This window comes from Mustela nivalis (assembly GCF_964662115.1).
Source record: "Mustela nivalis genome assembly, chromosome: 8".
In the NCBI taxonomy this organism is placed as follows: domain Eukaryota; kingdom Metazoa; phylum Chordata; class Mammalia; order Carnivora; family Mustelidae; genus Mustela; species Mustela nivalis.
In genome coordinates this window covers 50,370,280-50,385,534 of record NC_139027.1, presented here as the reverse complement: position 1 = coordinate 50,385,534, position 15,255 = coordinate 50,370,280, and the positions used below count along the sequence as shown (strand labels likewise).

The window sequence follows — 15,255 nt, the reverse complement described above, 5'->3', positions numbered from 1 at the left end:
TGGTGGGGAAAACAGCACAAGCACATGTGGCATAGAGACAGAAAAGGCGAGATGCACGTGGCCAGACCAGAAACGGGTGTAGAGAGGCCACTGCTCCCCCAAACGAAGGCCAGAGCTAGCCCCCACCCTGTAGATCTTTCCTGGGAGGAGAGGCAGCAGGGGCCTCTGTAGGACTGCCGGACTAAGGAGGCCTGCGGCAGCCAGCTCTCAGCTCGGGCTCACCTGGTAGCTAGCAGGCCACCATGCACCTACAGCCCTGCCTCTGGCCTTGACCTTCCAGGTCACTGGGGAAGATCCAGAGCCTGGGGAAGGCCACCAGGGCAGCAGGGTGACTGCAGCAGTCAAAGCAAGAATGGTGCAGTGACCTGGGCAGACAGAAAGCCCAGGGCCCCATGGAGCTAGAATCCAGCCAGGCAAATCCAGCTTGGGTTCTTGGGGGTCTGGTCTAGATCGGAAGCCTTGAGCTGCTATCCTCAGAGTCCAATTCTTGTGCTTTCTGCGTACTCAAGGAAAGGCTGGGAGGCAGGGAGATGTGTGGCAATTTGGATACGCTTTCCTGGGACCACAGGGCAGGCTGGGGGGTTGCCGGCCCACACTAGGTCCGGCTGCCCTGCTTCCAGGCTGCCCTGCCTCGCAGATGGAGCTCAGCGAGTCCAAAGCTCTCCAGCTCCCTGCAACCAGTGACTGTCTATTTCTGTGACCACCCCCCCAACCCCCAGATCCCAGGGCCCATGTTCCTATAGAGTGCAGAGAGGGCAAGTGCAGAGGGAGGCAGGAGGACACACAGGCGTTGATGGTGGGAGAAGACGAGGAGGTGCCAGGCCATGAGCTGAGCACATTCCCATTAAACATCTGAATTATACCCCCACCTCAAGACTTCTAGATAGGGCATGTTGCTTCTTTTCACAGATTCAAAGAAGTTCAGATGAGTTCAGAGAGGTTAAGGAACTTTACCTAAGGACTTACAGCTATTGTGAGGCATGCAAAGTTAGATTTGAACTCAGGGGTCTGCTAATTTCAAAGGTTTGCTCTTAACTGTTGTTCTTTACTTTAAAAGTGTCTTCCATCTCAGGATGGATCTAAGGATCTAGATCTAAGGATCAAAGTTGCTTAAATGTCTGATGTGTTTGCATAGCAAAATCGGCTCTGAAAAGACCAGCCTGAGGCTGCGGCCCAGAAGAGAGGAGGGCAGCCCCAGTCAGGGAAGATAGGACCCTTGATCCAGCCCTGCCTGCACCCCGACCCCAGCTATAAAACAAAAGGCCCAAGTTCAAACCCCAGCCCAACCCCTATATTCTTTTAGAAAAAGCAGGAGCCCTCCAGGAGGCCACCAGGCAGCTGGGACATTCACCTGGCAGCCTCTTGGGGACAAGGAGGGCTGGAGTATAATGGAAGGATGAGGAATAGTGGCCACTGGTTGTAGCAAATACTCAGACTTGTCCTCAAGCCTTCCTACTGGGACTGGCACAGTCCAGAGTGAGTGTCCCAGCTGTCTCCCCCCAACTCTGTGTGGGAGGCATGGTAGAGGAGGAGGAAAGAAGAGAAAAGAAACGCCCAGATCCCAGATCTCTTCTGGCCTGTCCTTCCCCGAAGCCCACTGGGGTCTTCCCAACATGCTCATCCCTGAGCATGGCCAGCATGCCTGAGCTGGGGAAGGGGCAGGGGACTAGCCAAGTGAGGAGACCAGGGGCTGGTGGGGTCACCCTGCTCATCCAACTGATGAGAGCCAGAGAGCAGGAAGATCCAAATACAGGGAAGGCAAAAGACCACTTCCCCCCCAACTCCTGCCATAACCCCCAACTCAGGCCTTCCTGTCCCAGCAGCTAGGATGGCCACAGCCTGGGAAGGAACCAGTCTGGGCTGCACAGTGGGGTTGGGAGCCCGTCTGTGCTGATTCCTCAGGGGCCCTTTGGCCTGGAACATTTGGTGGAGCCCATTAAAATTAAAAAGCCAAGTGGCTGGTGGCTCTGAATGCCAGCTCATTTTCCCTGGCATGGTGGGTCCTGTTTAAGGGAACCAGCTGGCATTAATGGCACACAACTCATCACGAACAGCAGCTAGCGATCAGAAAAATCTGAGCTAATAATCGGGTTTGGGAAAGATAATGAGATATGGAACAATCACTGCTGAGGGTCCCCCGGGGTCTGTTTTAACAGCCTCCAAATAAGCCACAAAATAGAAATTAGCCAAACAGGGGCTCCATTTTGGTGGAGAGGAAAACAAACAGGGTGTGGGTTTTACACATGACAGTCCCCTTGTGGTCAGCAGACAGGGGTCCCGGGAGAAGCAAGAGCCCAGGACCCATGGGACATCAGCAGTGGCCCAAGGAAGCCACGGACCCTCTCTGGACACTTCTCTCCAAGTCCTGGCTCCCAGGCCAGTGAATTTGCCATGGGCAGCAGACAGGAGCAGAAGAGGGAAGATTGCTTCCTGAGAATCCCCAAGGTGGGTTAAGTGCCAGCTAGCACCAAGAAGGAGACTGGGGTGGGGGCTTAGTGACACAAGATCTCCAGTGTCGTGAGCTCGCTGATACATGTCCCCTTAGGCACCAAGGTCCTTCCCAGGCCAACAGCAGCCTCCTTTCTGTGAGGCCAGCGAGGAGATGTAGGATGGGGCTTGAGCAATGCATGCCAGCTGTGTCCTCAACTTCAGCCCATGCCTGCAAACCCCTGCAGGACGCCTTTATCTAGACGGGCTTCGGCCATTCCACCTTCACATGCCCCAGATCAAGGTTGCTTGCTCTCCCTCATCCACCCTCTATCCTCCTTCACTCCCAGCAGCAACTCACGCCCGAACCCAGGAATCTTCCTGGACAGGAGCCTCCCCCTCCCTACATGCAGCCCAGTGTGCGAAGCTGATCTGAACGTGATGCCCTCTCTCTGCTCCGGCCACTTACCATTAAGCACCCATCTCTTCTCCCCGGACAACTGTCCACTTCCTAACTTGCCCCCCCCGCCCCGCCCCGCATTCCGCTCTTGCTCCCTCCAGTTCACTCTCTACACAGCAGCCAGGACGGTCTTCTAAAGATGGGTATCCACCTGCTTTAGCCTTTCAGGGGCTGCTCCCTGCTCTCAGAGACCCACAGGGCCCTGCCTGCAAGGCCGCAGCCACCTCGCCTTGCCCTGCTCCTCCCATGAGCCAATTCTCTTCCTCCTTCTCTCCTGCCCGCCCTCCCTCCCTCCCTCCTTCCCCACAGTCACCTCTCCTCCCAGCGCCTTCCGGTGCTGCCACCGGCCTCAGCCTCCTCACCTTTCAGCTTAAATGTCAGAGAGGCCTCCTCTTCCCTTGGGCCGCCCCTCTCGCAGCTTCTCACAGAACCCAGACCTCTTCCTTCCCTGTCCCGATCACAGTCTCGTGATTTATATTTGTTCACCTTCTCCAAATGTTGGGACTCAAAGTAATACATGTATCTTGTTTAAAAAAAAAACAAAACTGAATAGCACAGAAATGCTTTTACCTGTGACCTTTTTACTCTCCCAGTAGGTCCTAAGCGCTGGGCGCAGGGCCTGTGTCTCTCTTACTCCTTACTGAATTCCTGGTACCTGGGGACATGGGTCGGTGCTTAATACATATTCTAGAATAAGTCAAGGGAATGGTTTCTGAGGCAGGAGGAAAAAAGCCCCAGAGGAGATCTATCCTGTGCACTCTCTGCTGTCCACCTTAGCAAACACAGCTCTGTGGGGCCAGATGCCACACACGCGGGGCTGAGTCCTCCCGAGCGGACGGCACATTACTGCTTTGGCGGGTGGCCCTAAGGCTGTGAAGTGTTCTGAGAAAGGGGGAGCTTGACTGAGACCTGAGGGTAAGTGGGAGGTAGAGCCAGATAAGAAGGGAGGAGGCTCGGTAGAACTTCTGAAGTAGGAAATACCAGGGGGTCTGTAGCCAGCTGTGGACTCCACTAGCACCTGTCATAAGGGGACCGACGGGTCGTGGAGAACAATGGGGAAGGGAACATGCCTGAAAGGCGAGATGGCATGAGGTTCCAAAACTAGATCTACTCTTGGGTGCTGGGTAATAATGTAAGCGGATGGTTAGGGGGTTTTGTGAGCCTTAGTGGGGCCAGGGCTGGGGTGGGTCGAAGAATCTTAGAGGTGCCAAAAATGCCCAGCAGAGGGCGCCTGTTGTAGCATAAACTCTTGGTAATCACGGGGACCCTATGACCCTCTATGGAGGTCAATTGGGATCCACAGACAAAGGGCCAAGGTGGCTGGGACAGAGTCATACATGGGCTAAAATCCAGTTAACTTCAGCGGCAGCTGAGCGTCTTGTTGGCTAGCAACAGTGACCAATCCTGACCCCTGAACCATGTCCTGCAGGGACCTGCTGGCCACCTACTGGAAAACAAGTTACATCAGACTCCTTACATGGGAGGGGTTAACAACTTGTCCTCCACAGAATAGAATAGATGTAGAACTGATATTCATGTCGGACTCACCACTGCCAATATCACCATCTGCAGACTTCTGGAAAACTTCAGATTCTGCTACAGGGTCCATGCAATGGGCCCTCCAACCCGAAAGCCAATCACAGTGAGGGCAGTGAGACAACAGTCTGACCTGGGATTCTCAGGCTAATGGCCCCTACTTCCATTAGGCACAGAGAAGGACAGCAGGGCCAGAAGTATATTCAGGATCCCAGAGAGCACCCTGAAGTACATCGTTGACCACAGGGAACATCCTGAGGTACACCTTGGATCACAGAGAACACTCTGAGGTACAGCTCAACTACAGAGAACACGCTGAGGCGCACCCTGGATCACAGGGAACACTCTGAGTTACAGCTCAACTACAGAGAACACCTTAAGGTATACCCTGGATCACAGGGAACATTCTGATGTACAACTTGGATCACAGAGAACACCCTGAGGTACACCTCAACTACAGAGAACCCCTTGAGGTATACTCTCGACCACAGAAAACAGACTGAGGTACACCTTGAGAGAGTAGACCCTGAGTACAGAGAACACCCTGAGGTACAACTTGGATCCCAGGGAAGATTGTGAGGTACATGTTGGATCACAGGGAACACTCTGAGGTACCACAGAACCACCCTTGAGCACAGAACCAGCCAGACATGGTCTTGCACGCTCTGGAACAGGGACAAATACATGCTGTTGACACAACCTTGGCCAGAAAGCACAGGTGCAGAAACCAAGTATGAAGTTGGAGAGAGGGTCTAACCCCATTACACCTGAAGAGCCTCTCAAAATTTTTCTTCCAGTCCCTGCTGTTCCCAGGGTACCCGGGGGCAGACTTAACTGCCAGGAGGCATGGTAACAGTTCCTCTAAACTAGAAGCCAAGAACACGGTTTGACTTTTCCCTCCTCCTCAGGCCACAGTGGGAGCAGGAAGAAAAAGGGGTCTTTGTATTAGCCAAATAGTATTTGACTAAATCTGTGTTCGAATCCTAGTTCTGTCACTGGTCCACCTCTATGCTTCAGTTTCCTTGTCTGTGAAATCAGGAGAGAACTTAAGTGGTGCCGCACATGAAGGCCCTCCAAAAATGTTAGCCATTAGGATTCTTGTGATTATTTGCTACTTTAATACTGGGACTTGGAGCTGCCGGTGGCCAATGGGAACTGGGAGGGGGAGGGGTTCAGCCCAGGGAGCCGCCCTCGAACATCTCCTTGGACTCCAGTATCTAGTAAAGGTTAACAGACAATTACCGTATCCTATACAGAAAGGATCCCTCAGGGCCCAGACCCTTGGGGAATGGAGACCAGGAATGTCCCAACAGGGAAAGACCTCAGCCACCCACAGACCTGGCTGCAGGTGAGGGGTCTGAGGACCAGGCGTGAAGCCTCTCTCACACTTTGGCTCCACCAACCCCTCCTGACTTTAGCAAGTAGGACTTCAGCCCCGAGCTTTCCTCTCCAGCCACAGGTCCATTCTCATCCAGGACCTGGTTGTCCATGAGGGAGGTCATCTGCTGGGCCTGCCACCCTACCACAACTTCTCCTCCAACCCACTCTGCCTACACCCTCTGCGACACCCCAGCTCCCTGAGTTGAGGCAGGGCAGCTGACGTGGCACCTCAACTCCCATGTGGGCCCTGCTCCTCCCCAGTTCCCCATCACCTCATCCCCATCCCTTGTCCCATGGTGGCTACACTCATCTCCCCAGCACTCCGGAATCCGTCATGTTCTCTTGTGTGCCTCTCCACGTGCTGTGCCCTCCACCTGGACCCCCCTCCCAACCTTGCCTTCGGCTCTCTCTGCTCTATCCTGGAAGAGTTGGCCCCATGTGACTGAGGGGCCCCTTCCCTAGTTCCCACCACACCCAAAGGTCGCCTTCATCATAATTCTGGTTCTACCACAGAGAATCCTCAGCTTCTCCTGTCCACATCTTGAAGGACACACCAATCTGTGCACCACCCTCGCCCAGGACCTCCCAAATGCCTGAAGGGACAAACACACCCCTGAAGAGAGGGAGTGGGTCTCAAGCTCGTGTAGCCAGCGCCCGGGGAAGCTGACCACAGAAGGGCTCAACATGAATCCCCAAACTCAAATACACTGACGACTGACAGAGGCTTCCTTTGTTAAAAGACAGCAAACTGTTAGATTTCAAAAATAACTTAAGACAAAATTTCTTTTTTATTCTCGAGCAAGAAGCCAGACATTGCCAAATCTATTTAGAGAGTTCACCAAAAGGCTGCTACCCCTGCACTGGGGTCCCGCAGCCACCGTGAGACTTTATTCAGGAGGCCATGCGTACTGGGGGTCCTTGGTTCTGGGGATGGCTGGCCAAGGTCAGGGCGCTGGCTCTTCTGAGGGAGACGAAAGGTCCGGGGAGGAGGCTGGCCTCTCGGGCCAGGCCTCCACTCCGGCTTGTCCCCAGTCCCTGGGATTTGCCCTCGGCCTGTCAGCCCCCCCATCCATACCGCCTGCTTGTAGGGACTCGTTTTAATTAATGCCAGAGCTGGGCCAACCACTGGGGCCGTGACACTTGTTTGCAGGTCATCGCCTTCTAACGGGTTCTCCCTAGGAGGGGATTTGTCACTAATTGAAGCAGAGATCGGTTAATGAGGCCGCGGGCCCAGGGTTCCAGAGAACAAGGGAAAGGAAAATAAAATAAAGCCTCTTTCTTTGGAGGTTTTGTGATTTACACACACAAAAGAAAAGCAAGCAAGCTGCAGATTTTCCAAGTCAGAAACTCCCGCTCCATCTGCCGGAGTTAGACCCTCACTGTGTGAAGACGTCAGGCAGAGGGACGCCACCACCGCTGAGACCGGGGATCTAGGCAGAGAGGGGCCTCCTGAGCCCGGCAATCAATCAGCAACCTAATTAACGAGTATTTATGGAGCAGTGCTGGCGCTCCCTCTGTGGGGGAGAAGACACAGGGCCTGTCCCTGCTTAACTTGTAATCCAGTGGCAAGATGACAGGACGGGACACAAGGAGTGTGTGGGAAGGACGGAAGTTTCTAGGACTTGGGGGTGGGGGGACAGTTTGGGCTGGCATGGTCAGGAAAAGCCTCTGAGCACTCTGCAGCTAGGCAGGGAGTTGGAAGGAGGGTGTCCCTGGCATAGGCACAGTCCCTGAGGGCACAATCCCCTGTGTGAGGTTCCTAGTCCTTGACGGTAAGACCCTGGCTCTGAGAGCTTGGAGGGTTTCCAGTCCCCAGCAACTGCAGCTTCCACATCAGAGCCCCTACCCCACAATCTGGGCTGGTCTGATAGGGATGGAATGACCACAGGCCCCTTGCATGGGACAGTGAGGAATGGGGATGCAAACAGCCTGGAGTGCCATGCCTGCAGGAGGAGGCCGTCCCACCAGGACAGTGACACCGTCACTGAAGCTCTTCCTGGGCTGCTCAGTATTATCCCTGACGGGGTTTCCTGCCCTCAGCTCCGAGGTCACCCTTCACCTCAAAGAAGGAAATGGGATTTTCAAGCTGCTGAACTAGGTAGGGCCAACAGCTCCTCTTGTTGTAAAAAGCAAGGAGGAGGCAACAGAGTCCCTTTCCTTCTTCTCACAAGAGCCCTGACCTTTGCCAATCACCCCCCAGAATCGGGGACGGCCAATTTGTATAACCCCAAATGATGTCTCGGCTGGGTTGAGGACCAGCAGGGTAGGGTTTGTGGTCTCTGGGCAAGCCATGCGAATAGATTTGGCAGTGTCTGCCTTCTTGCTGGGTCTAAGACAAGGATTCGGGGAGGGAGCTCAAATCTTGGGCATGAAACAGGGATCACTCCCCCACAGGGCATTTGGAGAGGAGGTGGTCTGCCTGGGAGCAGAGTAAATGAAGCCACCCCAAGACAATCCCAAATCCCCACTTTCCCAGAACAGTGAAAGCAATGACGGCGTATGGTACAACGGGTAAGTACACAGCTGTGAACAAGTATTATATTTAATGACAAGGCAAAGATGAGGAAAGTGGGATTTACAAAAAAGAGGATTACATGTGAGCTCCTTCATCACATGTGAATTTTTCTATTTGCATTTTCTAAGTGTTTTCTTACTAACTGCATGTGTTTATTGTATGATGAATGGAATGACAAAGTTGTGAAGTGAATTTTACCCTCCGGAGTCCACTCTGGAGAGCCCCCAGTCAGGATGAGAGAGGACAGATGGAGGTGTGAGGGTGGGTTCAAGAGTGGGATGAGTGTAGCCAAGGTCCTGAGAACTTGAGCTTCCACTCTGGCTCTGGCCCAGGCCCCTCACTGGGTCACCTGCGCTCAGCCCTCCTCTGGGATCCAGCCTTACACTCACATAGTCGGTTTACAAACCTAGTCTACTTCCGAGCTGCTCCCGTCCTGTGGGATTCAAACGAACCTATAGGCCCTGTCTTGAAAAGCTCATAGGCCTCCAAGGGGAAGTGGACATGTGGCCACCTGAGAGGGGACAGTAGTGCCCTGGGAACTCAGGCAGAAAGCAAAGGGGAGCCAGCCTGTGGCCCAGCCCTGCAACTGTTCCTGAGCAACTCGCTTCCTCCATCAGCCACGTCACTGAGAGAGAAGAGCAGCTCCCCTGAGGAGGGTGCTGGGTAAACACGGACCCCTCTAGCAACAGACCCCTTGCCCTCAGCTTGGAGCATGCGGCCCTTTGTACCACTCGTGGGCACCACCTCACCTCCCCACCTGCTCTCCAAAATCTGCAGCACTCTCTCTATTCAAGTTCATGTCTCTCTGTTAAAGTGTCACCAGAATCTTCTCTGCCTAGAAAGCCTGCCCTGGTGGCTCACCCACAGAACTCTCTGTCTCCCATACCCTCGCCTGGCCCTGACCTCAGACAGGTGTGGCCGGAGCTGCTGGGGAGAGGGGGCACCCACAGCACAGCAGGACAGAGAAGTGGGGACAGAGTTACTCACAGCGATGGAGACGGCACTAATGACAGCTCCCAGGTAGCCCTGGATGAACTTGGACGCAGGAGAAGGCTGGAAAGCAGAGAGAGATTTCCAGACTCACTGGGTGCCCAAAGCAGCCATACCCCGCCCTTGCCAAGAGCCCCAGCCAGCAAGAGACGTCCTGCCCACCAGCAGGTGAGTGGGCAAAGGTCCCTCTGGAAGCCAAAGGGACCCGGGCCTCCCTCTGCATAGCTCCAGACATGGAAATGCAGGGGGGCAATGTCCCGGGAGAGTCCGAAGGGCCCACGGCACTTTCGCCCTGTTCTCAAGAGCTCCCTGGCAAGCCCTGCTGGCTGGAGGGAGACAATGGCAAGGGCCAAAATGGGACATCCACAGCTGAGCCCAGCAGGGCCAGCGGAGGAACGAATGCTGGACGTGGGCTGCTGGGACCCGGAAGCCCGCCGAGGCAAAAATGGCTGGCTACACCTGGCTGGCTCTTCTGCGCATGGTCAACCCAGGTGGCAGACCAGGTGGCCGTGCCAACAGATGATGGTTGCTCAACGTTTCCACAGAAAAATGCAACCCGAGTTGCCGCAGATCACATTAAAAGGGAGCTACAGAATTTGCCTTTAGCAGCGCTCTGACTGCAATTTGGGGGATGTTTGGTTTAAGGTAGACGGGAGCTATCCAAGCAGAGCTCTACACATGGGGATCACACAGGCCAGATGCGGATTGAAGGTTTAGATGAGGGAGGGGGCGTCCTCAGAGTTTCAGGCCCAGAAGTTCCAACCACCCAGGCCAGCCCCTAGCTCTCCCCTGCTCTGCCCCAGGGTTAGAGAATGCCCACACCTTCCCCTCCCCAAACTGAGCGCCCCCAGTAGGACCTGGACTCCTCTTCTCCTCTCCCTGCCTTGGTACAGAAGTGCAAGACAGACAGCCTTGCTGGGGAAGAAGGAGCACAGCTCCTTCCTAGACAAGGGAAGGGTGACAGGGCCTCCAGCGAGAGCTTGTCCCAGGAGCACAGGGGACTTGCGGGGAGGAGGGCCTGGTCTCCTCAAACCCCTGACCCCTCCAGAGCAGCCCTTCCACTCTACAGCCGACCGTCTGGGGGCACCAAGGCAGCTTCCAGGCGAGCTTGAAGGAAGCTTCAGGGGAATTCAGTCCCCATGTGGCTGATGCCATCCTAATCCAAGATCTGGAGGATAAGAGCTGCCCAAGGAAGATGCTGAAGCCAACAGAGCTCCTCCCTCTCACCACCTCCACTCTATTCCCATTTTATGGGCCTTCCTCACTTCATGTGAACAGCCCCTCCCCGGTGGGGCCCTTCGAGAAGGGTTGGCAGTTTAAATCAGGTGCTTAGAAGAGCACAAGTCTTAACAGAGAGGAACAACCCTCCCCCCACCCCGCCGATGGTGGCAGGCCACACTGTAGGGAGGAGGGTCTCCCCACCCTGCTCCCTGCCACTGCGTGTGGGTGTTCTGCGGCGCTCACCTTGGTGGCATTGCGGTTTGCATAGTTGACACAAGCATTATGGCTCTGGTTCAGCCACTGAAAGGGAACGGGGGAGAGGAGACGTCAGGGAAGGGGTGGAAGCCGGGCCTGGACCCCGGGTGGCCACAGCCTCCAGAAAGACACGGGATGCTGTCTCCAGCTCACGGCTGGTTCTGTCTACAGTTCCGACCATTCCCACCTGCCCAGCAGCATGGAAACCCCGGGAAACCCCTCAGTTCCTGGCAAACAAGGATAGAGGCCAGTTCTTCCCAACCCAGAGACCGTCCCCTCTCCCAGAATCACCGTGTTCACTGCCCCACATGGCCTCACTGCCTTTGACACATCACCCTTATTGTATTACTTCTTGGGCAGAAAGTGGACATTTAGCCCCGGGAATTACCGACAGCCCCGAACCTCTTTCAAAAATTTGCCAGCCCAGTGTCTTGTACCAAATACTCTCCACCTTGGGGTTGGTGGTGGATTTACCCTCCCTGAAGATTTAGGGAGGCTTATATCAAAATGAGGCTGAGGGCCTTGAGGTCACAGGCCTCGGGACAAACAGCCAAGGAGCAGGGGGCAGCCACAAAGAAGCCCTCATCCCCTTGTGCAAAAATTAGAGTCACGGAAGGTGGCCTAGGCTTGGGCTACTGGGACCTGCTCAGCCGAATCTGAGTTCCGGGCTTCCCCCAGGGGCCACTGAGTCAGGGAGGGGTGGGAGGTGGGGTGACTTTCCCCGAGGGGCCTGGAGGAGAGACACTGGGACCAGGGAGTTCTAAAGAGCACTTGGTGGGTCCTTCCTTCAGAAGCCCTCTTGGCAACCTCTTCGACCTCAGCCGCAGCAACATCTTCCTAGGAACAACGCCAAAGGCAAGGGAAGCAAGGGCAAAAATGAACTATTGGGATTTCATCAAGATCAAAAGCTTTTGCACAGCAAAGGAAACAGTTAACAAAATCAAAAGACAACTGACAGAATGGGAGAAGATATTTGCAAACGACATATCAGATAAAGGACTAGTGTCCAGAATCTATAAAGAACTTAGCAAACTCAACACCCAAAGAACAAATAATCCAATCAAGAAATGGGCAGAGGACATGAACAGACATTTCTGCAAAGAAGACATCCAGATGGCCAACAGACACATGAAAAAGTGCTCAATATCACTCAGCATCAGGGAAATACAAATCAAAACCACAATGCGATATCACCTCACACCAGTCAGAATGGCTAAAATCAACAAGTCAGGAAATGACAGATGCTGGCGAGGATGTGGAGAAAGGGGAACCCTCCTACACTGTTGGTGGGAATGCAAGCTGGTGCAGCCACTCTGGAAAACAGCATGGAGGTTCCTCAAAATGTTGAAAATAGAACTGCCCTATGACCCAGCAATTGCACTATTGGGTATTTACCCTAAAGATACAAACGTAGTGATCCAAAGGGGCACGTGCACCCGAATGTTTATAGCAGCAATGTCCACAATAGCCAAACTATGGAAAGAACCTAGATGTCCATCAACAGATGAATGGATCAAGAAGATGTGGTATATATACACAATGGAATACTATGCAGCCATCAAAAGAAATGAAATCTTGCCATTTGCGACAACATGGATGGAACTAGAGCGTATCATGCTTAGCGAAATAAGTCAAGCAGAGAAAGACAACTATCATATGATCTCCCTGATATGAGGAAGTGGTGATGCAACATGGGGGCTTAAGTGGGTACGAGAAGAATCAATGAAACAAGATGGGATTGGGAGGGAGACAAACCATAAGTGACTCTTAATCTCACAAAACAAACTGAGGGTTGCTGGGGGGAGGGGGTTTGGGAGAAGGGGGTGGGATTATGGACAATGGGGAGGGTATGTGCTTTGGTGAGTGCTGTGAAGTATGTAAACCTGGTGATTCACAGACTTGTACCCCTGGGGATAAAAATATATGTTTATAAAAAATTATTAAAAATTAAAAAAAAAAGAAGCCCTCTTGGCCAGGGACCGTTACCTGCCAGAAGACAGTGGATGCCAGCGTCTGGTTGGGCAAGAGAAGACCCACTACCTGCGAGAGAAAAAAGGAGAGCCTGGATAAAGCCAAAGAAACACCCTATACATTTGCCAAGAAAAATGACACAGCCACAAAGCAAAGTAAACCGGATCTGTACAAACTGAGATGGACGAGGGATACACGTAGACCGCTGACGGCGGCAGGAGGGTGCGCGAAGCACGGGGACTGGGTTGAGGAACTATATCACAGCACAATCCCACTTTGGTAAAGAAAAGAAGTCACATCGTCATATACACAAACATAGGCATATCCGTATCTCCGTGTGAAAATCCATAGCCCAGCATGTAGAAGTCTCTGGCGGTTGGGTGACAGTAGTTTCTCACAGTCTTCTAGAATATTCCTATATTCTTTTAAACACTGGACATGTATTATTTCCATAATTGGGGGCAGAGGGGCAATAAAAACAAAGAAGCAAACCAAAGGAACACCTTTACTTCCACTCAGCTAACCTTGCTCTTTCATACCCTCGCCACCCCCATAGGATTTCTGTGAGGATTAAAATATGATGATAGGGGTGTCTGGGGGGAGCTCAGTCAGTGAAGTGTCTGCCTGTGGCGCAGGTCATGACCCCAGGGGTCCTGCAATGGAGCTCCTGCAGCTTGGGGGGAGTCTGTTTCTCCCTCTGCCTCTCGCCCAGCTCATGCTCTCTCTCAAATAAATAAATAAAACTTCCAAAAAAGTAAAATATGATGATAAAAATCATTTTTGTAAAAGATTTTATTTATGTATTTGTGAGAGAGAGAGCACAAGCAGGGGCAAGTAGCAGGCAGAGGGAGAAGCAGGCTCCCCACTGAGCAGGGGCCCCAATGTGGGGCTCGATCCCAGGACCCTGAGATCATGAGGATCCTGAGATCATGTGAGCTGAAGGCAGATGCTTACTCAGCAGAGCCATCCAGGCACCCCAGATAAAAATCATTTTGAGTACCGGTAGCTAGGTGTGGATTCATTATTCCCAGAGCCCAAATGTCACCTAAGAGCTAGACTTGCTGATTCCATTTTTTTGGTTTACATCAAGATGAATTGTCTCATCTTGACAACTGGCCAAACTTTGGCCTTCAGGGATTCACATGTCCCTCTCGAGTTTACCTTTTGAGTGCTTGTGTGCAAAATAACGTCTACCAAGTACCACTGCATATGGGAAAAATGTGCACAACCATCACATATTGACTTATTTATTATTCCTGTAGATAAAATGGCTCTTTGGCAAGGATTTCTGTAAGGAGCAAGTATAAACATTCAATACTATGCAGTAAATCAAATTCTAGACATCCTCAGCAGCATTTGTAAATCATGTTTTAAACATTAAAATGTTTTAAAACAGCAAACACACACACACATTTATATTTATTGGCCTATATCAGTTTGAATAAAATTATATAATGTAAAGCCACTCCCTAGCTCCAATGAGGAATTACGAGATTTCTCTCCCCAAAAGGAGATCCCAGTTTGATTTTTCTCTGTGGCAACAGCTTAGGGCACTGGAGTAAGAACCAGGAGAGCTTGGAGCCCAGCCTCGGCCCCGTCCCACTGTGGCCTCCAGCTAACAGTGTCTCCGGCCAAAGACAGACCCCTTTCGGACTCTAGCTTTCTTACCTATACAGTGAAGGGGTTGGGCTTGGAGGTCCTACCTTGGTGTAAAATTCTATTCTCGGGTTCCAAGCAGCAGGTATGAAGTCAATTGAGATCGCACCACTGCCCGTAAAGGGAATCCCTCCTCACCCAGCCCGGCAGAGAAGTATCGCTGGGAACCCAGGACCTCCTACCAGTCAGGCTCCAGCCACCAGGAGCCAGACCACAGAGAGGAAGCTGAGCCTGGAGAGGCCTGAAATTGGGAGCCAACCATGGGATCCAGCGAGTGTGTGCATGTGTGGATGTCTGTGTATACTTGTGCCTATCTGACCACCTCTTAAAGCCTGAAGAGATGAAAGCTGTTCTTCCCTGCTGGGAACTCAGCCATTCATTGCCCTGACCTGGTCTAGAGCCCGTGTGTATTATGGACCACGCTGTCTTCTTCTTGATCCCCCTTACATCCCCTGCTCTGAGCTTGGACCATCAGGAATGTCATAAGATACAGCCTCTTGGGACAACCATAGTCCAGGACACTCACTGCTCCTTACATCGCAGAGAGTCCCTTTTATGAATTCCCCTGGGGGACACTTTTCTAATCTTGGGGTCAGAAATGTATACTTCTGAGCATCTGGTTTGCATCTATCTTGTAGACATTGAGCATTTAACCGTGTCTCTCTTTGCACCAACTGTCAAGGACCTCAGGCCAGATCTCCATGGCTCACATCTGTCCAGGGCACAGGCCCTCACTGCATGCATTTTATGCCCAAATGTCACTCCTAGCTTTTTCCCTTTCCTAAACTCTTTCATTTTTGTCTTCACTTGTATTTTCTGTGGCAGGCTTTTTTTTTTTTTTTTT

The 15,255-nt window shown here is 52.6% G+C and overlaps 1 protein-coding gene across 7 annotated transcripts in view; it reads right to left on the bottom strand.

The window, feature by feature from the left end:
• SFXN5 (sideroflexin 5) overlaps nt 1-15,255 on the bottom strand; it is a 136,696-nt gene that overhangs the window by 63,690 nt on the left and 57,751 nt on the right. For all 7 annotated transcript variants that reach the window (XM_082745584.1, XM_082745587.1, XM_082745586.1 and 4 more), the window contains exons 7-9: nt 12,771-12,824; nt 10,773-10,829; nt 9,306-9,371 (exon numbers count right to left, since the gene is read on the bottom strand). In XM_082745584.1, the coding sequence (XP_082601710.1) occupies nt 9,306-9,371; nt 10,773-10,829; nt 12,771-12,824 (177 nt within the window). The remainder of the gene's footprint in view (nt 1-9,305; nt 9,372-10,772; nt 10,830-12,770; nt 12,825-15,255) is intronic.